General features: G+C 46.2%; 2 protein-coding genes, 1 long non-coding RNA gene and 1 other non-coding gene across 6 annotated transcripts; 2 read left to right on the plus strand and 2 right to left on the minus strand.

Annotated features, from left to right (window-relative positions):
- Positions 1 to 894: 894 nt before the first annotated feature.
- On the minus strand, positions 895 to 13,184 carry LOC121493072. Its single transcript, XR_005988371.1, has 3 exons — positions 13,045 to 13,184; positions 8,864 to 8,978; positions 895 to 945 (listed from the first exon to the last, which is right to left on the minus strand). It is a non-coding gene; the product is annotated as an uncharacterized LOC121493072 (long non-coding RNA).
- Positions 2,129 to 2,201, minus strand: TRNAR-ACG. The gene has a single exon. It is a non-coding gene; the product is annotated as a tRNA-Arg (tRNA).
- On the plus strand, positions 2,430 to 11,858 carry PRMT5 (protein arginine methyltransferase 5). Of its 2 annotated transcripts, none has more exons than XM_041758621.1 (17): positions 2,430 to 2,666; positions 3,338 to 3,456; positions 3,767 to 3,852; positions 4,020 to 4,154; positions 4,541 to 4,653; positions 4,819 to 4,868; positions 6,117 to 6,280; positions 7,160 to 7,321; positions 7,492 to 7,569; positions 7,662 to 7,720; positions 7,800 to 7,922; positions 8,011 to 8,186; positions 8,897 to 9,006; positions 9,303 to 9,396; positions 9,574 to 9,690; positions 9,902 to 9,966; positions 11,307 to 11,858. In XM_041758621.1, the coding sequence occupies exons 1-17, from the start codon at positions 2,557 to 2,559 to the stop codon at positions 11,454 to 11,456; spliced, it is 1,911 nt and encodes a 636-aa protein (XP_041614555.1). In that variant the 5' UTR covers positions 2,430 to 2,556; the 3' UTR covers positions 11,457 to 11,858. The 2 variants fall into 2 exon arrangements, with proteins under 2 accessions (XP_041614555.1, XP_041614554.1); XM_041758620.1 differs by having other exon boundaries at positions 2,431 to 2,666; positions 11,304 to 11,858.
- A 178-nt stretch (positions 13,185 to 13,362) lies between the features above and the next one.
- Positions 13,363 to 26,276, plus strand: RBM23 (RNA binding motif protein 23). Of its 2 annotated transcripts, XM_041758623.1 has the most exons (14): positions 13,363 to 13,519; positions 19,191 to 19,266; positions 19,872 to 19,987; positions 20,463 to 20,510; positions 20,625 to 20,798; positions 21,060 to 21,113; positions 21,266 to 21,383; positions 21,478 to 21,630; positions 21,716 to 21,853; positions 22,700 to 22,765; positions 24,427 to 24,622; positions 24,714 to 24,833; positions 24,938 to 25,022; positions 25,106 to 26,276. In XM_041758623.1, the coding sequence occupies exons 2-14, from the start codon at positions 19,201 to 19,203 to the stop codon at positions 25,107 to 25,109; spliced, it is 1,338 nt and encodes a 445-aa protein (XP_041614557.1). In that variant the 5' UTR covers positions 13,363 to 13,519; positions 19,191 to 19,200; the 3' UTR covers positions 25,110 to 26,276. The 2 variants fall into 2 exon arrangements, with proteins under 2 accessions (XP_041614557.1, XP_041614556.1); XM_041758622.1 differs by having other exon boundaries at positions 24,938 to 26,276.
- The last annotated feature ends 752 nt before the right edge of the window (positions 26,277 to 27,028 follow it).

Below are 27,028 nucleotides of genomic sequence, written 5' to 3' on the forward strand. Positions count from 1 at the left end.
TCCACAACCCAGATAATTAGCTTCTGAAGAAGAAACAACATCTAATAAGTCTCTCTGAATGTAGAGTTTGGTTGGACACAGATGGGGCAGAGAACAAGCAGACCTCCTCAAGACTCTTTTTTACCACTTAAAATGTTGGTAGAGCACTGACCCACTTCCTGTAGACAACTACCTACACGTAAGACCTGCAGGGAGGAATCCAAATAAATGTTGTTGACACTCCACCTAAAGGAAAGTCAGCATAACTCCCTACTCCTTAAGTGTGGGACACAAATGGTGACTTCCTTCCAATGAGCATAGGATGGAAGGGGGTGGGGAGAGTGTAATCTTATAATGGAGGAGCCTAATAAACACTACTTTTGCCAGGTGAGAAATGTCAACATCAATAGTCTTAAATTATGTTGATAGGATATGTTGATGTTATGAAAACGACATTTTACCTCTGTTATCTCCCTCCCCAAAACCATAATCCCAGTCAATCATGAGAAAACAAGCAGACAAATTTGAACAGATGGGCATTCTATAGTATGCCTGACCAGTACTTCTCAAAATTAGCAAGGCCATGAAAAACAAGGAACGACTGAGAAACTGAATACCCCAGAGGAGCCTAGGAGACATGGCAACTGTATGTAATATGGTATCCTGGATAGGATCTTGGAACAGGAAGAGGACATTAGGTAATTAATAAGGAATTCTGAATAAACTATAGACTTTAATTAATAATAATGTATCAATATTGGCCCATGAATTGTAATAAACGTACCATACATGTTAAGATGTTAATAACAGGGTAGCCCTGGTGGCTCAGCAGTTTACCGCGGTCAGCCCAGGGCATGATCCTGGAGACGTCCGATCGAGTCCCACGTCGGGCTCCCTGCATGGAGCCTACTTCCCTCTGCCTGTGTCTCTGCCTCTCTGTGTCTCTCATGAATAAATACATAAAATCTTAAAAAAAAAAAAAGATGTTAATAACAGAGAAACCTGTGGGGAGGCAGATGGGAACTCCGCATTCTACCTGCAGTTTTTCTGTAAATCTAAAACTGTTTTAAGAAATAAAGTCTAGTAGCAATGGTTGTTGTTGTTGTAATATCTGCAAAAATCAACTGAAGACTAAGATGAGACAACCCCATTAGGCTTCATAAGCATTTTCTTCGTTGTTTGGCTTTTTGGACTTTCATCCTTCTGGAGCTCTTACATTGCACCCAGGGCTCTTATCCTATCCACACCGTTTCCGTGTTTCCAAGGACCTTGTCCCTGACAGGCCCGGATGATCTCATTCAGTCTAGGTCACTCTTTACTTCGAGGTCGCTACCTCTCTTCTGGCCATTTCCAAATCTCATCCGGTCATAACACTGTTCATCCAACTCTCTATTACACAGCGCCCCCTGGGCGTCCAATTAATTCAGCATTTGCAAACCGAACGGATTCTCCCTTAACCCACTTTTCTTTCTTGTTTCACTCACAGAGAGGCCAGAACCGAGACTCCTCTTTCTTGTGGCTCCCTGCCTCGCAGTCCCTCAGTTCTGTCAATGCCGCTTTCTTCGGGCCTTCTGTAATGTGTTCTCTTTCGATCCCCGCTGCCAGGCCCTCAACACCTCTGGGCTGCCTGCTTCCAGGTATTCCCTTTCTCTCCGTGTTTTCCTTGCTTCATTCCTCTCCTTCCGTTCCACGCCTCTACAAGAATGTAGGTATTTTCCCAGCCCTCCTCCGGGCAGTTCAGACTCCTCACCATGATGTTGTGTGCGTGCGTGCGTGTGTGTGTGTGTGTGTGTGTGTGTACCTTTTGTGTCTGAGATACAGAACCGGAGGAATTAGTGGCTTAGTTGTCATAATCTATTTGTAAATACGCTAAGGTGCATACAAAGCCCATTTTAAGAGCAGCAGCCATTAACTCAGTTCTCTCAGTTTAGATGGACCCGTGCAGTGACCCAAGAACCATCTCTGAATTAGGTAACAGGAAAAGCTGACATAAGATGGCTGCAGAACTCAACCAAAATAAGACTTGAAAAATGAAGGTCTGAAAAGTCACGAAGCAAACTTCCGAAAGTTTAAGGAAAGGGAGAGACCTAAGAGACGTTGTTTAAGGCCATGTTGCATGGGGTGCAATAAGGAAACCACCGGTCTCACTCGAGCCAGCCAGGAGTCGAACCTGGAATCTTCTGATCCGTAGTCAGACGCGTTATCCATTGCGCCACTGGCCCCGAGACAAGCACCCTTAGCTCAGTGATGGTAGTTCAAGCTCACACTGCAGGGTTTCATGGGACGTGTAGTCCCCTAACGGAGTTCTACGAACACAGGCGCATTATGGGAGATTGAAGTTCGTCGAAAACTAGATCCCGCGATTGGCGGATCTTACGGAGCCACGTCGTACGTCACGGGTGCAGCCAACGGATTGGCGGAAAGAGCCACTCCCCACCCCTCGGCCTCCCACTCTGAAGCAGTGGCAGACGCTCTGGTTGTTAGGGCGACTCATTCCGCCTTCCGGGGGCTTTTCTCTGGCTTTGTGATTGGCTGCTAATATCAAGGAATCCCGGCGTGGACAGCGCGAGGGAAAAGATGGCGGCGATGGCGGTCGGAGGTGCCGGTGGGAGCCGCGTGTCCAGCGGGAGGGACCTGAACTGCGTGCCCGAAATAGCTGACACTTTGGGGGCTGTGGCCAAGCAGGGGTGAGGGTCCAGACCTCCGCAGGCGGAATGCAGGCTCCGAACTCAGGGACGAAGAGGGACAGACTAGTCATCCCCGAAAGGCAGGGGTGAGGGGGTCGGAGTGGGTAAGATTAGGGCGGGAGAAACCATTACTCCTTGGGGGAGGATGGGGAAGCCTTAGGCCCTGGAGCGTGAAACAAACAAAGAAAAACAAACAAAAAAACTTGCTGGGGCGTGTGGCCACTGAGCCCCAAAGTCAGGGGAGTTGTCAGGTAAACTCAAAAAGAGGACTAGAGACCTCCAGGGCCCTGGAGAGCGGGATTATAGTCTGAGAATGGGAGAGAGTGTTAGGGGCTAGGGAGAGAAGAGAAACCTTGGAGGGAAGCTTGGGCGGTACTGAGGCAAATCTGGATGTGACAGTCTTGGAAAACCGGTGACAACAGAGTAGAAAAGCCACTTGGCGTGGATTTTTATCTTTTTTTTCTTTTCCATGCTTGTGTTATGGGGAGAAACTGAGGCACAGTGCAGCGGAAGTAAAATGCCCCAAGGCAGGCTGAACTCAGCAGTCCAGTCGGGTGACTGATGGCAGCAGAAAGGGTTGTGCAGAATTGAGATAGCCTAATCCAGTTGCTTGGATCTCTGGGCACTGCTGCTCTCTTTACATGACGATTCTGGGTCTGTCGCGGTTGTAGGTTTGATTTCCTCTGCATGCCTGTCTTCCACCCGCGTTTCAAGAGGGAGTTCACTCAGGAACCTGCTAAGAATCGGCCGGGCCCCCAGACACGATCAGACCTACTGCTGTCAGGAAGGGGTAGGGACCATCCCATATGCCCCTTAATTATTAGCGGCAATAACAACTTCTGCTTTAACAGTGCCCTCATTCTCCTCCTTTCCTGACTTGGATATATTGATTAGTCCTGGGACATAGATAACTCTTGTTTTCTCCTTGCTTACCTGCTAAAAAGCCTTACTCTATTCTGCATCAAGCTATCCCACATCTGTGATAGAAAAAGTCTTTGTTTCTCATCTCTACTCTCTATTCCCTGTTAAGAATTAGAAATTGAACAAGTAAAGTGCTGAACCTCATATAGTTTTGTCTTTCTTGGATGGGGGGAGTGCAGACTGGAATACGCTAATTGTGGGAAAGCTTTCTCCATGGATTCGTCCAGACTCAAAAGTGGAGAAGATCCGCAGGAACTCTGAGGCGGTAAGACTGTTTGACTTCTCCACTGGATCTTTCTAGAGATCAGGTCCATAACCTAGCTGGGTGCAGAGAGCAGTTTTTTTCCTCCCATAACTTAGTAAATCTAATATAATCCAATTAAACCTATTTGGGTTGCTAACTCTTAATGTCTTCTTGATCTCCATTTCCAGGCAATGTTACAGGAGCTGAATTTTGGGGCATATTTGGGTCTTCCAGCTTTCCTGTTGCCCCTAAATCAGGAAGATAACACAAACTTGGCCAGGGTTTTGACCAACCACATCCACACTGGCCACCACTCGTCCATGGTATGGCTTGAGGGCTTCATTTCCTGCTGAATATTATGGTAGTCAAGCTGTGCTAGGTACCTTCTTGTTCCTAGCAATTCAGTAAACGGTGCACTTGGCAGAAATGAAATGTCAGTACTGGCTACCACCATCTAAAAGTGGTAAGCAGAGGGTTAGAAAACATAGAATGTACAATTATTTCTAGAAACTTATGGCTGCAATAAAGGACAGGGCAGATATTTACATGTGGATATACACAAGATAAGTTTATATGTACATATAATCAGAACTTGGGAAAAACATATAAAAGGGTTAACTTGCAATCTGGATCAAGATAATTGAAGGAAGCTTTCTGGACCTAATGAGTTCAAAATAGAGTTCTAAATAGGGTACTTGTTCACATGCAGTTCTGGATGCGGGTACCCTTGGTGGCTCCAGAGGACCTGAGAGATGATATAATTGAGAATGCACCAAGTACACATACAGAGGAGTATAGTGGAGAGGAGAAGACATGGATGTGGTATGTCTCCTTTTGCTGCCATACAGGGCAAAGGGTACAGGGAGGGGAAGTATAGGGTAGAGCCTGTTGTGTGTGTGGGGGGTCTTCTCCAGCTATGGCGATTGGTGGGCATATGTATTTGACTGGTTTTTTTTTTTTTTTTTTTCTGTATTTTACCCTGAACAGGTGGCACAACTTCAGGACCTTGTGTGACTATAGCAAGAGGATTGCAGTGGGTAAGTCTACAAGGGTCCTGGGATAGGTTTCCCTTCTCTGACCTCCTGTGAATAAGAATCAGGGGTTTCAGAGATGCCAGATGAAGTGTGTGCATTTTTGATGACAGTGTACTTCTGGTGACTTTACAGTTGAGATATTACTTTATCAATTTTATAAATATGCAGAATTTTATTTTTTAAAAAAGCTATGTTGTTAGCACACAGAACACTTCATTGTTGTTTTGGGGCAAGGGCATATGTCACTAATAGAATATCTCCAAAGCTAGATTGATACTGGGAGGGATGGCGGGGAGCACCCTTCTAGTTTTGAAAAACTTCCTCTTGGTTCCCAGGAGGAGGGATTCCTTGATATTGACAAAACATTAGGCACTTTGGCATAGATGCCTTAGAAAAACTAAAATTCCTTTTTTACGTCCTCTTCTTCCTCTCCACCTTCAACATAGACTTGACTCCCTTAAACCCAGAAACCTGTTGGAAGCTGACCCCAAAACATGGTTGCCAGTATATCAGGCAATATGGACTTTGCAGTGTCACCATGGAGATGGCATCCTTCAAGAGTTCCCTTTTTAGCTTGTGAATCTTCAGATTGATAATTCTGTCATTCCCATTTGATTTCCTGAAAGTCAGGGTTGGCTTGTGAAAAGTTGTTAGCAATAGCATGCTAAAGGTGAACTATCAACTCTCATTCGAAACTTTGCCTATTCAGAGCATCACACTGTGTTTTATAGTAGCTCTCTGATTTTAGTAGTCCATTGAAGAAGGGAGTTTGAAAGTTGTTGTATACTGTTTAGGATTATCTGCCCACATCCTGCCTGAAACACTATGATTGCTTTTGAAAAGTATCTTTAATAAAGCTGGATATAGTTAAAAAAGAAAAGAATCAGGAGTTTCATGTATACTTGGCTGCTGGGCAGTTTTCTCTCTGCCTCATTCTGCCTTGCTCTTAGGGAGTAAACAGATCTTGCACAAAAAAAGCAAGGAAAGGGATCCCTGGGTGGCGCAGCGGTTTGGCGCCTGCCTTTGGCCCAGGGCGCGATCCTGGGGACCCGGGATCGAATCCCATGTCGGGCTCCCGGTGCATGGAGCCTGCTTCTCCCTCTGCCTGTGTCTCTGCCTCTCTCTCTCTCTGTGTGACTATCATAAATTAATAAAATTAAGTTAAAAAATAAAGATTTAAAAAAAAAAAAAAAGCAAGGAAAGCCTTTTTGCCTAGCAGTAGGTAACTGGTCTTTCTTTTTCCTTGTGTAGCTCTTGAAATTGGGGCTGACCTCCCATCTAATCATGTCATTGATCGTTGGCTTGGGGAGCCCATCAAAGCAGCCATTCTCCCCACCAGCATTTTCCTGACCAATAAGAAGGGGTTTCCTGTTCTTTCTAAGATGCACCAGAGGCTGATCTTCCGGCTTCTCAAGGTGGGTGGTAGAAGGGTTCAAAAGGTACTCCAGCTAATCCTCTTGCCTTACATATGTATGATGCTTTTTTTCCTGTGGGCCTGATTCTTTTCCTCTCTGGTTTCTGGAGAGCAATTTTAGCAAAGTTGGAGGTCTTGAGAACAAAAGAGGCAAATGGCAGTAGGTGTCCCAGAAACATTTCAGAAGGAACCAGATCTCATGAGAAGTTTGCAGGTTTCATTTAAGATGTTAAAGTGGGAATCCCTAGGTGGCTCAGCGGTTGAGTGCCTGCCTTCCGCCCAGGGCATGATCCTGGGGTCTGGAGATCAAGTCCCGCATCGGGCTCCTTGCATGGAGCCTGCTTCTCCCTCTGCCTGTGTCTCTGCCTCTCTCTCTGTGTGCCTCTCTCTCTTTGTGTCTTTCATGAATAAATAAATAAAATCTTAAAAAAAAAAAAAAGTTAAAGTGATGGGATGCCTGAGTGGCTCAGTGATTGAGTGTCTGCCTTCAGCTCAGGATGTGATCCCAGGTCCAGGGATCGAGTCCCACATCAGGCTCCCTGTGAGGAACCTGCTTCTCCATCTGCCTATGTCTCTGCCTCTCACTCTCTCTGTGTCTCTCATGAATAAATAAATTAAATCTTAAAAAAAAAAAAAAAAAAGATGTTATAGTGAGGATCCATGGGCCTGTTTGAGCCAGGATGAAGCTTATACGACATAGGAGGGCTTTATGAGTTTATTGAAGCGTCATGCTATTTTGTTGGTACCTGGAGGGATTTTTGAACTGGAAGACTGCTAGGCCAGGCCTTATTTTATGCTAGGGTTCTTTGGCCATAAACCATAACAATATTCCAGAATCTTGGTTCGAGAACTGCGTCTGATGGTCTGACCTCTCTCACAGTTGGAAGTGCAGTTCATTATCACAGGCACCAACCACCACTCAGAGAAGGAGTTCTGCTCTTATCTCCAGTACCTGGAATACCTGAGCCAGAACCGCCCTCCACCCAATGCCTATGAACTCTTTGCCAAGGGCTATGAAGACTATCTGCAGTCTCCACTCCAGGTCGGTCTACAGTGCAGCGAGAGGGAGCTGTAGGGGAAATGGCTTTGGCAGTAGGTGCCCTAACATCCTATCAAAGCTCAGGAGGCAGTGGGAAAGTTTTTGGTATGCTGGTGCTTTGCCCCTGCCAGAAACTGGCTGGCTAATTTTGCCTTTTTCCTCTCCTTTATCAGCCACTGATGGACAATCTGGAATCTCAGACTTATGAAGTGTTTGAAAAGGACCCTATCAAATATTCTCAATATCAGCAGGTATAATGTGGGTCTAGGTTAAGTACAGGGCCAGGAAGACCTTGGTGAAGGTGGGACTGGAGCCACAAGGTCTTTTCTCCTTCCCTCCCCAGGCCATCTATAAATGTCTGTTAGATCGAGTGCCAGATGAGGAGAAGGATACCAATATCCAGTGAGTGCTCTTCCCAGAGATATGCATGATGACTTCTTTATCTGCCAAGTCAGCTTGACCCTTCCCCTTTCTCTCTTAGGGTGCTAATGGTGCTGGGAGCAGGCCGGGGTCCCCTGGTGAACGCTTCCCTGCGGGCAGCCAAGCAGGCTGACCGGCGGATAAAGCTATATGCTGTGGAGAAGAATCCAAATGCTGTGGTGACGTGAGTAGCAACCTCCTTGTTGGGAAGTTTATCTACAGTGCCAGTTTTTTTTTTATTAGTGTCCTCACTTGCATCATCTTTATTTTAGGCTAGAGAACTGGCAATTTGAAGAATGGGGAAGCCAGGTGACAGTAGTCTCATCGGACATGCGGGAATGGGTGGCTCCAGAGAAGGCAGACATCATCGTCAGTGAGCTTCTAGGCTCCTTCGCTGACAATGAACTGTCACCTGAGTGCCTGGATGGAGCCCAACACTTCCTAAAAGGTGCCTCCAGGCTGGGATGTACCAGCTTAAGGGGAATGGATTATCAGCTAGGAAGGCTGTGGCGGGTGGGGGTGTGGGTACAGCAGCCTTGGAGGAGGTGGCAAAGTTTAGGGGAAGGTGGGTGGGACTTGGGGTCAGTTCCTTTAGCAAATGCAATAATCTTTCTGAACCTCAGCGTTCTGTAAAATTTTACAACTGTAAAAATGAGAGGAGTGGACTAGATTAGAGATTCTTAGTCTGAGATCTGTGGACTCCCTATACTGACATGATACATACCTTGGGCTTAGCTTTCATCCAGATCTCTAAGAGCTCTAAGACCCCACAGAAGAACCATTAGATCAGAATATCTTAGGGTTTTTTTCCAGTTTTAATCTTGTGTGTCTCTGTAAGTTAACCTAGAAGTAGAATCTCCCATGACAGGGGTTGGAAGTAGGTTGGCCTGGGAATGTGACAACATTGAGCTACCTGGGTCTGTTTTGGAGGTTGTTTTGTTTTGTTTTTCTTTTCAATTTTTATTTTAAGTAGGCTTCATGCCCAACATGGGGCTTGAACGTACGACCCTGAGATCAAGAGTTGTACATTTCACCAGCTTAGCAACTTAGCTAGCCAGGTGCCCCTGCCTGGGTCTATTTGATGTGGGAGCTTTAAACCTTCAGTTAGACATACCATTTTCATACCTTCGGGACTTATATGATCCTCCTGCCCTGCAGATGATGGTGTGAGCATCCCTGGGGAGTACACCTCCTTTCTGGCTCCCATCTCCTCCTCCAAGTTATACAATGAGGTCAGAGCCTGTCGAGAAAAGGACCGAGACCCTGAGGTAAAAAGCCACTCTCTTCTGGAGAGCTCTTTTCTTTTTAGTCCTCTTTTTTTTTTTTTCTATATTAGCATCAACTGTTTGCTTCCACTGGAGAAAATGAAGAGGTGAAGGAAGAGATGGGGATGTGGGAAAGTGACTGAAGTGAAAATATTTTTATCCTTTTCTTTTTATTTTTTTAATTTTTTTAAAATTTTTATTTTTATCCTTTTCTGTGTCCTGGACGCCCAGGCTTCTTTACCTGGGGGAGTAGATGTCTTGCCTATCTGCTTCAGTTCTTGCTCCGTCTCTTGGGACAGGCCCAGTTCGAGATGCCTTATGTGGTGCGGCTGCACAACTTCCACCAGTTGTCTGCGCCCCAGCCCTGTTTCACCTTCAGCCATCCCAATAGAGGTGGGTTCCTGTGTGGCTGTCCTCTTGACTGGATGGCTGAAAGCTTACTTTGTGGTTTCTTCTTTTGCCATCCTGGGTCTACTCTCTCTAAGCTGCCCTTGCTAGTTCTTGTTCTTGCTTTACCAAGTTGTCTAGAGCTTCTAGTCCCTTGTCATCCACACAACTCCTCCCTAACAGATCCTATGATTGACAACAACCGCTACTGCACCTTGGAGTTTCCCGTGGAGGTGAATACAGTGCTACATGGCTTTGCAGGCTACTTTGAGACTGTGCTTTATCAGGACATCACCCTAAGTGAGTATCTGGGGCCGAGGATGGCACGCTATGAGTATGTTATCTGGGCAACTTATGTAGATGTTTCATTTAGAGTCACAGGGAGCCTAGGAATCAGTGAATGTGGATCTTAGATTACTTGTTTCTCTGTTCACAGAAGACACTCCCCTCAATCCAGGCAAAAAGAAGAGTCACAGAGACCTCAGTTTTTTTCATTATTTTTTTCACACAGGTATCCGTCCAGAAACTCACTCTCCTGGGATGTTCTCATGGTTTCCCATCCTCTTCCCCATCAAGGTAGGAATCACCTTTTTTTTAAAATTTTTGTTTGTTAAAAAAAAAAAAAAAAAATTTTGTTTGTTTGTTTATTTATTTATTTATGAGAGACATAGAGAGGCAGACACAGGCAGAGGGAGAAGCAGGCTCCATACAGGGAGCCCGATGCGAGACTCGATCCTGGGACTCCAGAATCACGCCCTGGGCCAAAGGCAGCGGCTCAACCTCTGAGCCACCCAGGAGTCCCAGGAATCACCTTTCAGACTCAGTGGGTTAAGGTGTCACTTTTGCCATTGGTGTTCTGCCCCTTTCCTACTCTCAGGATGATGCTTGACTATGACCCATGTTCTGCTCCCACATGCTCGTGGATCTGTTGTAGGTGTTGAGATGTTTTTATTCCCTTTCTCCTTGGCTGTCCCACATTTCCTCTGTCTATTCTTCTGTCCAGTCTCTACCTTGAGCAAGAGTCATCTTTTAATCTGATCATAATTCTGTACTGCTTAAAACCTTTCAACGATTTTGGGGCTCCTGGGTGGTCCAGTCAATTAAGTGTCTGACTCTTGGTTTTGTCTCAGATTGGGATTTCAGGGTCCTGAAATTGAGCCAAATGCTGCTGTTGGGTTCTGTGCTAAGCGTGGAGTCACTTGGAATTCTCTCTCCCTCTCCCTGTCCTTCCAGCTTGTGTGTCTCTCTCAAATAAATGAATCTTTAAAAAAGGAAAAAACCTTCAGTGACTTCTTACTGCCTTCAGGATAAAGATTTAATATTGTAAGACTCGGTGTGATCTAGTTTTAGCTTGTCTCTTCAGCTACTATCTCCTTGATTACATTGTGTCACCCCTGTGGACCTTCTTTTTTTTTTTTTTTTTTATTGAACTATAACGAACAGTGTTCTGTTAGTTTCAGGTATACAACATAATAATTCAGCATATCTGTACATTACTCAGTACTCATCAGGATTCTAATACAGTCTTCTTTCCTGCCTCAGGTTTTCACACTTTTCTCCTTTGCCTGGAAAGTTCTTTGTTCATCTCTTCACCCAGCTAACTTATCTTCCTGGTCCCCTTAAACATTCCTCGTCTGATAACTTTCCCTGACCAACAGAACTAGGTTCGAGTTCCCTCTCATAGGTGTTCTTGTAGTGCATATCCTCTGCATGTTCATGGCCCTCATCACACTTTTGATTTTCTGTTCAATGTCTGATTGTGAAGTTCTGATTATTCATTCTGAAAGACTTCAAATAAACTTTATGAGGATTGTAATGTCAGGTTTTATCCTTTTCTCTCCACGCTTAGCTCAGTAGTATATTGCCATATACAGTTCGTTAGTTCTACCTTAAACTTGTCTTTCTTCTTGCAGCAGCCCATTACAGTACGTGAAGGCCAGACCATCTGTGTGCGTTTCTGGCGATGCAGCAATTCCAAGAAGGTGTGGTATGAGTGGGCTGTGACAGCACCAGTCTGTTCTGCTATTCATAACCCCACAGGCCGCTCATACACCATTGGCCTCTAGCCCTGCCTACAATGTTCAGAGCCTTGGAATCAGCTTAAAGTTCCGCTCCTGAAGCACAGAGAGTGCAGTACATCTGTGGGCTGTGATTCCCCTTGCCTATCAGAGCGGAGCATTTCAGTCTGCTTTCCTGCCTTACAGCAAGGTGGGCAAAGGATGAGAATTAATTGCAGGGCTCAGGCCACCAACCTGTAAAGACTTCAGGCCAGGGAGGGAGGAATTTGTGCTGGATCTGAAGTTACTCCAGCAGGCACTCAGCCTCAAGTACTCCCTGGAATAGCCCTGAGAACGTGTGGATTAAACACATTTTCATCCCTTTCCCTGCCCATCTCTGTTTCTGTTTTGATGGTTTTGTGTGGGAGGAAATACAAATAAAGTGAAGTTATCAGCCTTTTCCTGCTCCAACTCTGCTGCCCTGTGCCTTTGCTTTCTCACACCTTACTTAAACCTAGGCATATTCAGATCTGTGCTTTTATCCAAGATCCAAAGGATCTTTGTTCTGTATATAGGAAGCTTAATGGCCACTCTTGGACTCCTGGGTGTAGGTCTTTGGGACCAGCTGCAAAGAGGTCCATTAAAATCTGTGATTAGATGGCCCTCGTGGAGAAAGATGGGAGTAGTGAGTGAAGCCAGCTTCCCTTCCACTTTCCTGAGCTGCTGCACTGCCAGCTACCTCTTGGGAGGAAAACTGGAAGCCATTCAGGCACCTCCAACAAGAAGCCACCTATTTTATTTGAATAAAGTCACAAGGTTAGAGTTTGAAGTTGTAAGAGTGCCAATTCTCCATTTTATACAGGAGGAATTTGAAACTGACACAAAGATATATAATATTCAAATCAAGACTGGAACACAGATCCTCTCTGTGGCTCTCTCAATGATCTAACCAGCTATGTTTTGTTTTTTTTTTTTTTTAATTTTTTTTTTTTTTTATTTATTTATGATAGTCACAGAGAGAGGAGAGAGGCAGAGACACAGGCGGAGGAAGAAGCAGGCCCCATGCACCGGGAGCCCGATGTGGGATTCGATCCCGGGTCTCCAGGATCGCGCCCTGGGCCAAAGGCAGGCGCCAAACCGCTGTGCCACCCAGGGATCCCAACAGCTATGTTTGTCAGCTAATATATTGGGCAACTAAAGTGTGAGGATTCTGGATCCCCTTGGAACGTGAGAGTGGACATCAGTTCCTTCTCTTTCTGGTTAGAGGGCTGAGTATTGCTGTACCCAAGGAGTCACCTGAGAAACTTCCAGGTTTACTTTTGCAGTGCGAAGTGTGTAGCTGTGCTCGCTTCGGCAGCACATACACTAAAAATTGGGAAGTGTGTAGCTGTGGGACCAGGCAATAACCACAAGACAGTGTGAAATTAGACAAACGTGACAACACTTGTGTTTTCCCGGGTCCAAGCACAGAGGGTAAGAGGAGATAGTTGGGAGGGCTGCGTGGCCAGCACGCTCAGAAGGGGAAAGTCCAGCCCGACATCCTTCCGGGCGGCGTGAAACAAATGCAAGTGCTCTCCGCGAGGCTGTCGCGGATGAGTACGACACGGGACCCTTTTGGGAAATCAAGAGTAGAGAGTAGCAAAGAAGTGCACCGTACCTCCTCGACACCTGGAGCCCGGGAGGGAGGCCGGAGGGTCCTTGCTGGTTCTTTGCCCGCCTTCTCCGCCTTCCGCAAGTCATCTAACCAATGAGAGGGCGATGGGCGGCCGCTTTTAGGACGCTTCCACTCTCCGAGAGGCCAGCCAATCGAGGGGAACTTAATGGTTGCTAAGAGACATTTGAGTTTGGCTCCACCCATGCTCAGGGTTTTGGCCAATGAAAATCTGTACTTTGGACTGTTGCCGCGAAACCAGGGAGATTAGTTCCACCGCCTGAATGTTTCGGCGCCTGCGCAGTTTGGGGAAAGTTCTGGAAGACCGCGGAGCTGCCGCCATTTTGCGGGAAGACTAGCAGCTCGGGCTGCAGTGCCTCTTCTACTGCTGAGACTCTGGAAAATAGCCGTACTTCGCGCCCTCAACACTCCCAAAGGAACGGCGGAAACCGGGGACCCCCCCTGCGGGGACCCGGAACTGGTGAGAAACCCCGAAACCCGGTCCCCCGCGACGTCACCAATGCGTGACGTTGCCGCACGGCGCCTCCCCTTGACGTCACAGGCAGAAAATGGCGTCAAGAGCAGAATCAGGCAAACTTTTAACAAAATATTTTTGCTTACTTCGGTCTGGAAGTGTTCGCCACCTCAGCGTAGCGAACTGTAGCCCGCTGGCATGACTTTAGGGATCGGTACCCTCTTGGCTCTCTCTCTAGAGATGATGTTGTCCCAGGGATCCCAGTGACCGCTCTTTCCCGGTCCCAGCCCTGACTTTCGGGGTCGCCGGTACCGGGGCGCGGGGGTGCAGGGAGCATCGACCCACCGCGGTTTGAGAGGGCTCGTAGGATCGGTTTTTCAGCTCTTAGTGCCACCACTCAGAGAGGTTAGGGAACTCTGAGAGACTACTCAGTCTTCAGTCTCTGGAAGGCTCGTGTTGACTGTGTTGGCCTCTGGGCTTTTCCCTGGTCCCGTTTTTTGGCCACACGTTCTTTGGCGGTACAGGATAGTTAGGCCACATAGAAGGTTTTAGCATTGGGACATTGGCCCTCGCAGAGATGGTGCCAATCATTACTTACAGGACCACTTTTTAAAAGTGTAGCCTTGGCTTGTTGCACAGCACGGGGATTGTTTTACCTTTCTCCCTGTTCCTGTTCCAAATTAAGCTGCCTTCAGTTTGGAGATGTTTCTGCCCAGCTGCCTGGACGCATCACCCTGTGGGACTCAGCGTGTGGTGAAGTTTGCCTGAACTGAGCGGACAGTGGTTCTTCACTGTCCTTTGTACCTTTAGCAGTGAGGCCTAAGTGCTTGCTGGGGTCTTGACTGTGCGATGACAAAGTCCAGGCACTTGCATTCATTGTGGGCCCCCCACAATGGAGTTTTTGGAGCCAGGGATGGAAGTAGGCTCTATAGTGTTTTAATGGGTGGGGTTGATGGACTTTGACCCGTAATTTAGGACATAGGAAGAGTTTGAAAACTACCAATTTGAAAATACATAGTATTTGGGACTTTACTGCTTCTAGGGTGTCTGAAAAGATATGCCAAACCCAGTGAGATTTCAAGTTTCAAAATGTGCTCATGTTATGTATGTTGGTGCTTTAAATAGATTCATTCATTTCTGAGTACCTGAGTGAAAAGTTTTCTTTGTAGGTGGTGTCACAAGAACTGTCAACTTAAGTGAAAGTTCTTGAGCATGTGTTAAGTTACTCCTACCCTATAGTAGCAGTCAACAAAGAGCAGTTATTGAAATCAGAAGCATTTCGTTTGGTGAGGAAAAAGCAGATTTTAAAAAATAAAAAGGAGCTGGGTGTATGACTTGGCACCTGGCTGGCTCAGTTGAAGAGTGTACCACTCTTGACTTTGGAATTGTAAATTCTAGCCCCACGGTGAGTGTAGAGATTATTTAAATAAAGAAATACTTTTAATTCTCTTAGGAAGGACGTTAGGTTTGAGGAGAATAACTACCGTGACTTCAAGTGCTTTAATGAAACCTCAGATGCGAGGCCTTCTGGCCAAGCGTCTGCGATTTCATATCGTTGGAGCCTTCACTGTATCCCTGCAGGTTGCAGCTTTTTATAAGTTTGCTGTGGCTGAACCAAGAAAGAAGGCACATGCAGATTTCTACAGAAATTAGGATTCCATGAAAGGTTTTGAAGAGATGAAGAAGGCTGGTATCTTTCAGAGTGCAAAGTGAATGTGGAATATAAAGAATTCCTTTGGGTTACGTTTCACTGAAGCTTGACTGTCCTGTGTTCCTGAGCTATGAAACACGAACACTGGGTTATGGAATACTTTCTCTTAATAAACAACTAAAAAATAAAAAATAAAATAAAATAAAGAAATACTCTTAAAGAAATACAGGGATCCCTGGGTGGCGCAGCGGTTTGGCGCCTGCCTTTGGCCCAGGGCGCGATCCTGGAGACCCGGGATCGAATCCCACGTCGGGCTCCCGGTGCGTGGAGCCTGCTTCTCCCTCTGCCTGTGTCTCTGCCTCTCTCTCTCTCTCTGTATGACTATCATAAGTAAATAATAATAATAAAATATATTTTCCCCCCATAAAAAAAAAAAAAAAAAAAAGAAATACAGAAAACTTTGTATAGACTTGGCAGCCATTATGACTGGAAATAAAGGAAATGATAGATTGAAACCTCTTATTTTTTTTTATTTTATTTTTTCTAAGATTTTTTTATTTATTGGGGCAGCCCCGGTGGCTCAGCGGTTTAGCCCCGCCCTTCAGCCTGGGGGCGTGATCCTGGAGACCCTGGATCCAGTCCCCTGCTGCCAGGCTCCCTGCATGGAGCCTGCTCCCTCTGCCTCTCTCTCTCTGTGTCTCTCATGAGAGAGACAGTAGAGTTTAAGACATTAGACTTCAAATAAATATTTATTTATTTATTCATGAGAGACTTTGGGACTGACTGGTGACTGACACCACGATTGACGTAGAGATTACGTAAAAATAAAATCTTTAAAAAACCCAAAACTAGACATCTTGGTATGCTGTGTACTCTTCTTTTTGAAATTTCCTTTAGGGCTAAGTTAAAAAGCACAGGAGAGAGAGGTGACTGATAGAATTGATGAGACATTAGACTTTGAGGCAGGAGACCTTAATCAGGAGTCAGCTCTTCGATTTAAGCTTTGAGACTCTAGGTAGTTCACAAAACCTCAGTTTTTTCATTGTGCATTGGACCTGATAACTGCTTGTAGCATGTATTACCTTTGACTGTTATATAAATATATCATGTTAATTATAATAAGTAGTTGAGTTCACTGCTTTTTTTTGTTGATGTTTAAGATTTTATATTTGGGGGCAGTCCTGGTGGCGCTGTGGTTTGGCAACGCCTGCAGCCCGGGGTGTGATCCTGGAGACCCCGGATCGAGTCCCACGTCGGGCTCCCTGCATGGAGCCTGCTTCTCCCTCTACCTGTGTCTCTACCTCTCTCTGTGTCTATGAATAAATAAATAAAATCTTAAAAAAAAAAAAAAAAGATTTTATATTTGGTGTGACTGAGTGGCACTCAGGTTAAGCATCTGCCTTCAGCTCAAGTCATGATCCCAGAGTCCTGGGATCAGCTTGCATCAGGCTTCCTGCTCAGCGGGGAGTATGCTCCTCCCTCTCCCTCTGGCTGCTGCTCCCCAGGTCTGTGCACTCTCTTTCTGTGTCAAATAAATAAATAAAAATCTTTGATTAAAAAAAGAAGATTTTAAAGTAATCTCTACGCTCAAAAATGGGCTGGATGGGATCCCTGGGTAGTTAAGGGGTTTAGCGCCTGCCTTCAGCCCAGGGCGTGATCTTGGGTTCCCTGGATCAAGTCCCACATCAGGCTCCCTTCAGAGCCTGCTTCTCCCTCTGCCTGTGTCTCTTCCTCTCTCTCTCTCTCTCTCTCTCTCTCTCTCTCTCATGAATAAATAAATAAAATCTTAAAAAAAAAATGGGGCTGGAACTCAAAACCACGGGATCAAGAGTTGCAAGCTCCACTGACTGAGCCAGCCAGGCACCCCAGGTTCACTGGTTCTTACACACACATATTTGATTTTGATTTGGTTTCTATTTTAAGTCTTAAATTTGGCTCCAGGTAATTTTTGTTTTACTCTTTCCGAGAATCTTGTTTCTGTAACAGGCTTAGTTCGGTGCCTAGCAACATCAGGTACTATGGGAATGATAAGTCATATTTTTACAGGACTTATTTTATGTTCTTACTTTTATACTCCTCTTTTATTCTTTTTTTTTTCTCTTCTCTTTTATTCTTAAATCACGAAAATAGGCTATGGGCTCTGAGCGCAACAAGGACAAACCACACCATTGGATGATGGATCAGCTGTTTTGTTTTGGTTTTGGTTTTGGTTTTTTTATGAGAGACAGAGAGAGAGAGGCAGAGAGGCAGAGACATAGGCAGAGGGAGAAGCAGGCTCCATGCAGTGAGCCCGATGTGGGACTCAATCCCGGGACCCCAGGATCATCCTCTGGGCTGAAGGCAGACACTCAACCACTGAGCCACCCAGGTGTCCCTGGATCAGCTCTTTCAAAGAGGACAAAGCTGGGGTGTCTGGGTGGCTCAGTCTGTTAAACGTTTGCCTTTGGCTCAGGTCATGATCCCAAAGTGCTGGAGTCAAGCCCTCAGTCAGGCTACCTGTCCTCCCTGCTCATGCTTTCTTTGTTGCAATCTGTCACTCTCTCAAAGTCTTTTAAAAAAATAAAGAGGACAAAGCTCTTGTGGATATGGAAAGTCTAATTGTGACCAGCCTCCTTTGCACAGAAGTTCTTCAGATTAGCTGGAGTTGTTTTTATTTATTGAGGTATTGAGGTATTTGTTTATTGAGCTTTATTGCAGTATAATTTGCATAAAATTAAGTTATGTACATTAAAGTGTATAATTTGATGGGCTTTGATATTTAAACGCCCATGAAACCATCACACCCCAAAAGTTTCTTCTGCCCTTTTGTGATTTTTTTTCCTGCTAGCCTCTAACCACCTCTTCATATCCCTAGGCAACCACTGATCTGCTTTCTGCTTTCTACAGGTTTGTGTTTCCTAGAATTTTTTCCTATAAATGGAAGCACAAAAAGTTTATACTTTTTTTTTTTTGGTTTTATTTCTTTCACTCAGCATAATTATTTTGAGATTCATGCATGTTCTGTATATTGATAATTCCAGACCAATATTCTGTTGATTTTGTTTGATATCATCTGCTTTTCTTATTTGACAGGCATGTGGTAGACAGACTTGGTAAAGATGATTGCTAGGTGTGAAAGCTTGAGGGAGGCATGAAGTCTTACTCTGCCTGCCTAGACAGGTTTCAAAGTGGAATTGATTAAGCCTGTCTGAATCATTATCTTTGAGTTACCTGAATTCTAGTTGGTATTGTATGGGACATGCTTAACGATGAGTCCCTTAATTATTGATGTTTGGGTGGGGGGTATGGGGAAGAGCTTAGGGCAGGTCTGCATTCTGGTGTTGTTTTGTCTTGTTCCTAATTTTTTAGTCTTGCATCTTTACTTTTTTATTGGGAATATGTGCTCATTTCAATGATTTAAGTTTAAACCAATTATTTATACAGAATTTTGAATTGTAGAATGGAGACCTAGTGTCCATTGTCAAGTGAATAGTAAATTTAAGTGCCAACACTTTCTTCACAGGACAGGGTCTGTATTGTATTTTGTTTCTATTTTCTTTCTTTCTTTCTTTCTTTCTTTCTTTCTTTCTTTCTTTCTTTCTCTCTCTCTCTCTTCTCTCTTTCTCTCTTTCTCTCTTTCTCTCTTCTTTCTCTCTTTCTCTCTTTCTTCTTTCTTCTTTTATTTATTTAAGACAGAGAGAGAGAGAGAGAAGCAGAAGCAGAGGGAGAAGCAGGCTCCATGCAGGGAGCCCTACGTGGGACCCGATCCCGGGGCCCCAGGATCACACCCCTAGCTGAAGGCAGCGCCAAACCGCTGGGCCATCAGGGCTGCCCAGATATTTTCTTTCTAGACACTTGACCTTTTCTAAGCCAGAGCAAAACACGTTCAGATTTAAAATGTGCAAAAATAAATGTAGAGTGAGCAACTGCCTGGAAGATCCCTTTGGAATTCAAGAATTCTGAAATCTGTTTCTTGGAGAAGGAAGGGATGTGGGGTGCCAAAGGGGCAGAAAAATAGGTTCTTATATATCCATGTCCTCTCCTCAGATCTGTTACGATGGCGTCCGATGACTTTGATATAGTGATTGAGGCCATGCTGGAGGCTCCTTATAAAAAGGAGGAGGTAATATTCCCTATCTCACTCCTGGAATTGGGTTAGTTAAGAAGAAGCAGTTATAGATCATCAGTTTCAACATTTTGTAAATCCTTTTTTCCTGCTTATTTATTATTTATTATGTATCGTTGCTACTCATAAAAGTTATAGTTTTTTAGTAAGCCTCACTCTCCAGGCTCTAATTCTAAAGACATGCTGGCAGAGAGGGTCCCAAAGCTGAGGGGTGGGGGTGGAAGAAGGTTTGGGGGGGGGGCAGAATGTTCTAGGAATAAGTGCTTTGCTCATAGCTATCAGTGACACAGTAGAAAGTCAGTGTATCTTAGACCTAAGTAATTTCTCATTCTCCTGGGGAATAGATGTCAGTGGAACCAATGTCGGGTAGCTAAAGTTTTGACATCAAAATCTGTCACTCTGATCTTTTCTTTTCAGGTAGTTTCCTCCGTTCTGTTATTCCCTTTGTTAGGAGACCCAGGTGGTCAGGAACGGGCTGGATAATTGCGAGCTTTGATTTCATAAGCTTTCTTCTCTGTCCACTTCTGTTCTTTTGTTGCCCAATGGAACATGTGCGTCTGCCACCTTGTACCCTCTGACATCTTTCCTGGCAAACCTCTCAGGATGAACAGCAAAGGAAAGAGGTTAAAAAAGATGGCCCTGCCAATACCAGCACGAGCACCATGAGCACCAGTGGTGGTGGCACCAGTGGGAGCAGCGCTAGTGGGGACTCAAGCAAGTGAGTGTGGCATAAAGAGATGGGCTGGCAACTTGGGCAAGGGAGGCAACCGTGTCCATCGGAGAAATGGCCAAAATAGGGAGGCAGTTGCTTATAAGACTGCTCATTTTTAATGCTGGGTCCTGGGAATCATGGTGACTTGGTTTAATGGTCTTCTGGCCTTCACATTCCAGCATAGACTTGTGGATCTGTTCTAGCATCATTGTTTCTGTTGAATAAAATAGTGAGGGGCTCCTGATTTGAAAGCAGCTGCTTTTACTGGGCTTTGGCAGGGGGTGAGGTGGGAAATGGCCACTTTAGATGCCACACAGCATTCAGGGCTGTGTGCAAGTTGGTGTTGCTGTGAACTCCTGCCACTCATCCTAGGCTCTTTGGTCTTTTACTGCTGTTCCACCCTGGTCTTTCCGTCATTCCTTTTCCTTGGGGGAAAGCATAAAACCTCCTTAGTCATCAGGATTTTTCCCCTTCTTCACAGGAAGAAGAGGAGTCGGAGCCATAGTAAAAGCAGGGACAGGAAGCGCAGGTCAGTCAATAATGCTGGGGGCCTTTGGGTTTTGAGGATCCCTACAAAGGGAAAGAGGCCCTAGAACAGGTTGGTTTGTCCTGTAGTGAACTCAGTAGTGCCCTCCACTTGTAGTCGTAGTCGAGACCGGGACCGGCATAGGCGGAGAAGCAGCCGAAGCCGAAGTCGAGACCGGCAGCGTCGCCACCGCAGCCGGAGCTGGGACCGGAGGCACAGCAGTGAGTCACGCAGTCGAGACCGGCGGCGTGAGGACCGCGTGCGCTACCGGAGCCCGCCACTTGCCACTGGGTACCACCTTTTGCTAATACAACAGCTTTCATGTGGTAGTCTGGGTAAAACCGCTGTGCAGTGGTTCATACATGCAGGTGCTTCCAGCCTGATGTGATGGGCAGGAGGGAGGGAGACCTTGTTACTTACAGGGGTGGTCTTGAGAATTCCCATGTGAGCTGAGGTGCCGGCATCTGGTCTTCTCACGATGGAAGACTGAGCCTCAAGCCAACATGAGTGAAGTTGGATGACAGGATTTTCTGTTTGTTCTCTGTTCTGTAGGCGCAGGTATGCACACAGTAAGAGTCCCCATTTCAGAGAGAAGAGCCCCATCAGGTGAGTTCATGATGAATGCTCTTCTAGACCATGAGGTATGAATAGAAAGCCATTTGAGCCAGAATATAGGAACATATAGTACCTGAGGAGGTAGCTAGAGAACAGTGACCGTGTTTTGGGAGCGGGTGTCTCAAGTTGTGCTCACTCTCTAGGGAGCCAATTGATAATCTGAGTCCTGAGGAGCGTGATGCCCGCACAGTTTTTTGTATGCAGCTAGCTGCCCGCATTCGGCCTCGAGACCTGGAGGACTTTTTCTCCGCTGTCGGCAAGGTAACCTCCCTGACCTTAGTTTTCTTCCACGTACCCTATTTTCCATCCATCCTCCTTAATGCCCAACTCAGGATTTCCTTCTTGGCGGGATTAGGTTCGTGATGTCCGAATCATCTCAGATCGGAACTCCCGTCGTTCTAAGGGCATCGCATATGTGGAATTCTGTGAAATCCAGTCTGTGCCCCTGGCCATTGGGCTAACTGGGCAGCGGCTGCTAGGAGTGCCCATCATTGTCCAGGCTTCGCAGGTGAGCAGGTTGCAAAACTGACATGAGAATATGGGCTTGAAGGGAGGAGGTGTGGGATGTGACTCATCAGTTTTTTCTTGCTCAGGCTGAGAAAAACCGGCTGGCAGCCATGGCCAACAACCTGCAGAAGGGCAGTAGTGGACCAATGCGCCTTTATGTGGGTTCCCTACACTTCAATATCACTGAGGACATGCTCCGGGGCATTTTTGAGCCCTTTGGCAAAGTGAGTAGAAAGTGATGGAAACCTCTAAAGGGAATTGGAAAAAGTGGGGAGGGTAAGTGTACGTACCTCTTCATTCTGTCTGACCACGATTAACCCACAGCATCCATCAGAACAAACGTATGGGTCTGTGTGGGAACAGTTAGACTCCATCTTTGCATTCAGTGTTCAGTACACCAATGAGTCAGGCACCATAAAATCAAATAACAGGGCTCATACTAAGGTAAGGTTAGTCAGAAAAGGTGTTTTGGAAGGAAGTTGCCTTTGTCTCTTTTTTAGAAGATGTGGAGGACAGCCCAAGTGGCTCAGCGGTTTAGTGCCTGCCTTCGGCCTAGGGCATGATCCTGGAGTCCCAGGATTGAGTCCCACATCGGGCTTCCTGGATGGAGCCTGCATCTCCCTCTGCCAGTGTTGTGTCTCTGCCTCTCTCTCTCTGTGTCTCTCATGGATAAATAAATAAAATCTGGGGATCCCTGGGTGGCTCAGCGGTTTGGCGCCTGCCTTTGGCCCAGGGCGCGATCTTGGAGTCCTGGGATTGAGTCCCATGTCGGGCTTCCGGCATGGAGCCTGCTTCTCCCTCCTCCTGTGTCTCTGCCTCTCTCTCTCTCTATTTATAATAAATAAATAAATAAATAAATAAATAAATAAATAAATAAATAAATAATTCTTAAATAAAACCTTAAGAAAAAATAAATTCTTAAACAAGTAAATAAATAAAATATAAAAAAATAAAAAGATGTGGAGATTTATAATTGATTGGCTACAGAGTTAGAGGTAGAACAGTCAGGCAGGAAAGGTCAAGAGTATGAGTTAGCCAAAGATTGTTAATAATTTCTCTCTCTTCTACAGATTGATAATATTGTCTTGATGAAGGACTCAGATACAGGCCGTTCTAAAGGTTATGGTTTCATTACGGTGAGTCTCTGGTCTTTAACTCTGGAATTTCAGTGTGGGTTTGTCCACCTGTCTGATTTTGCAGCTTAGCTTCATCCTCCTCCTTTAGGAACTTTCTAAATGACCTATAAGGGATCCCTGGGTGGCTCAGTGGTTTGGCGCCTGCCTTTGGCCCAGGGCGCGATCCTGGGGTCCCAGGATTGCGTCCTGCGTCGGTCTCCCTGCATGGAGCCTGCTCCTCCCTCTGTCTGTGTCTCTGTCTCTCTCTATCTCTATGTCTATCATGAATTAAAAAAAAAAAATCTTATTAAAAAAATGACCCATAAGGCCTGGTGCCTGCAGCTTGGACTAGCCTTCTGCCCCTTGAGATGAGTGCATTGCTTGAGATTTTGACTTTGCTCCTACACACTGTTAGTGGCCCTGATATGGGGGTGTCCTGGAGGTCAGCCAGCTTCCCTGGTGCTGCAACGTGCTCTTTGGGTAATAGAAATGATTTCAGGCTACAGCTAGGAAGTTGGGAACATGAGGGAGGTTAGGTGTGGGCTTTTATAGACATGTTTCATGGAATTAGTATCTTTTCATGATATGAGCAGGAGTAGGGATTTTTTTTTTCTGGCACTACTGAGTTTCTCCACTGAGAAGTATCTTTATGTTCAGAGACCACTATAGGGAAAATAGTGAGAATGTCTTACTTTTCCTAACACTCCCAAGAGAATTGCTTCCAGTTCCCATAACTGGTTCTTCTAGCCCTGTGTGACTCCAGGCTAAGGACTGGCTGCCAGCCACAGTGTCTTACAGAAGCTGATATTTTTTGGGTTCAGTCCGGGCAGCATACACCCCCACAGTTGCCTACAGGGCAGAGGAGAGGTAGATTGTGTTTGACCAGGGGTACTGATCACTTCAGAAGTATCCAGTGAAGGCAGGCCACCTATACCACCTCCTTAGGAATTGTCAGTACCACGTGCCAGGCCCTAAGGCAGGAGCTACCAGAGGAAACAAAGCCAGCTCTGGTGTTCATGGTGGCAAGAACCTCTTGTAACTCCTTGTGTGACTCGGATGCAGAAAAGCTTTTGTGAGGCCTTTTTGCTCTTGTGTTGCTGCTTTTTTTGTCAACACCCTTGATACTTCAACAGCAGTCTGGAATCTTCTCTATACGCGGCTGCTCTGGTGCTGCTGGACAGTAGAGCTCTCTGTGATCAACAGCACTGGTATAGGCATAGGGGTGGGGTGCGGTCTTGCTCTCTATTCCAGGGTGCACTCCCTCCTACCATTGGGCTCTGGGGTTTCAGATTCCTGCTTTTTGACTGAGAATTGAAACTGATCAGTCCTAAGGGTGTAAATAAAAGCCCAGGAATCTTGACTCTCAGCCTGTCTTACTTCCATTTATATGCTCACTTGTGAAGCAGCTTATAAGTGTAGGCCACCCTAAAGATAACAGACTTTTTGCCTTTGTTGGGTTCTTAGTGGAGCTGGAAGATTGCCATTGAGTCCGTTGGAAAAGGTTCTTGTCACATGATCATTTTGGAGGGATGAGGCTCTTAGGTCACACTCCCTAAGACAATAATTTGTGCCACAGTGAGCATGCAATTTTCCTGGGATAGCAGGACTAGGCAGTGGTGGTGGGGGTTGGAGAGCATGTCTGTGGCCAGTAAGTGACTGATAATGGCCTGTGTTTCTTGTAGTTCTCAGACTCCGAGTGTGCCCGGCGGGCCTTGGAACAGCTGAATGGCTTTGAGCTTGCTGGTCGACCTATGAGAGTTGGCCATGTGACTGAGCGACTGGATGGTGGCACAGATATCACTTTTCCGGATGGGGACCAGGAGCTGGATCTGGGATCGGCAGGTGGACGTCTGCAGCTCATGGCCAAATTGGCAGAAGGTGGAGCGAGTTTCTCTGTAGAGTGAAGAGCGTGGGGTTGAGTTTTAGATCCGAGATTGGGACTTAACACCAACTTTTCTTTCCCTTTTAGGTTCTGGAATCCAGCTGCCTACCACAGCTGCAGCTGCTGCTGCCGCAGCCCAAGCTGCTGCCGCCTTGCAACTAAATGGGACAGTTCCCTTGGGGGGCCTGAACCCTGCGGCTCTGACTGGTAGGCTTGGACTTGGGAGAGGGAGGAAGGGTTGGAGCCCGGAAAGAAGGAATGATCTGTGCTCAGTAACTCACTGTGCCTCTCTCTCTCTCTCTCTCTCACAGCTCTGAGCCCAGCACTGAACCTCGCTTCCCAGGCAATTGCCTCCCAGTGCTTCCAGCTTTCCAGCCTCTTCACCCCTCAGACCATGTGAGTCTCAGGGGCTGGCTCAGTTAAGTCACTGGTTACTTTCTTTCCTGTGGCTTTCCGTTTACCTCTTCTCCTTGCCATAGGTAAATCAGTGGCGCAGTACACTGCCTCCCTGTGCCTCTGGGTCCTGCCACTCCCTTCTCCACATCTACCCTTCCATGGCCCCTTCTCCATTTTATGGACCAAGCCATCCTGAGGGCGTGGACATTGACTCTGCGGGAATTTGGGGCCACCCTTAGACTCAAGAAGAGCTCCTGCCCAGGGCCCATTGGGACTGGACTCTGCTGAGCAAAGCCACTAGTCGAAGAGGACAGAATCTGCACCTGCATTGAGCACCTGTCTCTCCACATATGTCATCTCCTGGGATGACCTTCATTGCTCTTCCCAACCACCTCTTAGTGATTCCTTGATTCCTCCCCCATTGGGAAGGCCATAGGGCATTAATTGAAGGAACTAACTTCTCTCCTTTTCCTGTACTTCTACCCTACAATCTGTTGAGGGAAACCCTTAAGACCTCTGGTGTAAGAGGACTTTGGAGTTTGGGGGGCGAGCCATGAAGGTGCTGGCTTGTTGCCGCACAGGCCCTGGAAGATGGTGTGGACATGCACATTGTGAAGCCTGCCTTAGGCCTCAACTTGGGGCCAGAACTGCTACTGTGGGCTCAGCATCTTGCTGGGAGGTGTGGGAATCATCTGTCCTGCCAGGCATTTTGGGTGTCTTCGGAGCATTCAGGAGTTTAGTGAAAGGTGGGGTACCTTTCCAGTATATGTTCCATCTTCCTTTGTATAGTTGTCTTTCCTCCCATGTCCTTCCTGTGGCCCAGGGTGGGAGGATGGAGAGGAGGCTGCTACTCTGCTATTTCCCATGTGCCTCTACCATGGGCTCAACCCCAGCTGTGAAAGCTGCTCCTGTCCCCTACCTGGGCACATGTGAGCCCTCTTCACTGGATTTTATACCCTTGTGTCTGTGTATATAAGATATATATGTATATGTATGTATGTGTATCCATGTGTACACACATACATATATATGTATAAACTTTGTATAAATGGCAAGCTCCACTGTTTTTGGCAGCTGCTGCCCATATGTATGTGGTCTCGGTCAGTTGGTGTGTTTGATGTTAATAACTTCTCATGAGCCAAAACCGTGAATGGTTCTAGGGATATAAAACATTTATAATGCCTTTGTATTTTGTCCCTTCAATTTTACTTTATCTAACCTTCTCTAGAAATTAAAATGGACAAAAGGCACACACTTGGATAGAGTTCCCCATCTGTCTGCATTATACACTCGGCCCCGTGGGTTTCCTCCATATGTCTTCATCTTAACTATTTCCTTTTTTTCCTCCCTCTCCTCCCCCAATCTTAAATTTATTTCCAAACCTACCGTGCCCACTGGGCGCACCACCAGGCTGGACTCTGCCTAAGGACAGATCTTGTCTTTCCACCAGATGGCACTGTGACAGTAGCACATTCTGCACCCTCAGCTAGAGGTGTTTCGTGATCTTGAGGAGCTTGAGTACCAAAGAAACCTAAGCTCCCCGTTCTGACCATTAGCCTCTGTGTCCGTCTTTGGCTCTGTTATGGAACTCCCAGTTCAGTATCCACAGGAGTTTGGGCATCGAGGCTCCCCAGGCCTGAAGTCTGCTGTTTGTCCCCTCAACTCTTGCTTTCCATGTATAGCCCTGCTTGGGATAGCACAGGGGATAGCACAGGCCTGGGACCAGTGAATTCCAGAAAGCTGAGTATTCCAGGAATTGCCCTGATGAAGGGGATACACATTGTCCTCCACCTGCTTTGTAAGGCTTGTTATGACTAGGGGCCTGCCACAACCTGGCTCACCAGGTAGGGACCAGCCTAGAGGAGGTCTGAGGTTCTGGGGCAGAGCTCTGTAGGACTCCTCCATTCTCTACCGGTCTCTATGGCAACAGAATGTTAAGATTTTATTGTCATGCTAAAAATATGGATAATTGCTGTTAGGTTTTAATTTGTCTGCTCTCAGACTTT

The sequence above is a fragment of the Vulpes lagopus genome, chromosome 6, assembly GCF_018345385.1.
Source record: "Vulpes lagopus strain Blue_001 chromosome 6, ASM1834538v1, whole genome shotgun sequence".
Taxonomy (NCBI): domain Eukaryota; kingdom Metazoa; phylum Chordata; class Mammalia; order Carnivora; family Canidae; genus Vulpes; species Vulpes lagopus.

Excerpts from the sequence above, each read along its gene's own strand:
- RBM23 (XM_041758622.1), top strand. The coding sequence starts at position 19,201 with ATGGCGTCCGATGACTTTGATATAGTGATTGAGGCCATGCTGGAGGCT. Across the intron at positions 21,854-22,699 it reads TTTTTGAGCCCTTTGGCAAA|ATTGATAATATTGTCTTGAT; the intron begins GTGAGTAGAAAG and ends TCTCTTCTACAG. Across the intron at positions 24,834-24,937 it reads GAACCCTGCGGCTCTGACTG|CTCTGAGCCCAGCACTGAAC; the intron begins GTAGGCTTGGAC and ends TCTCTCTCACAG.
- PRMT5 (XM_041758620.1), top strand. The coding sequence starts at position 2,557 with ATGGCGGCGATGGCGGTCGGAGGTGCCGGTGGGAGCCGCGTGTCCAGC. Across the intron at positions 4,155-4,540 it reads CTGGCCACCACTCGTCCATG|TTCTGGATGCGGGTACCCTT; the intron begins GTATGGCTTGAG and ends GTTCACATGCAG. Across the intron at positions 7,923-8,010 it reads AATCCAAATGCTGTGGTGAC|GCTAGAGAACTGGCAATTTG; the intron begins GTGAGTAGCAAC and ends TCTTTATTTTAG.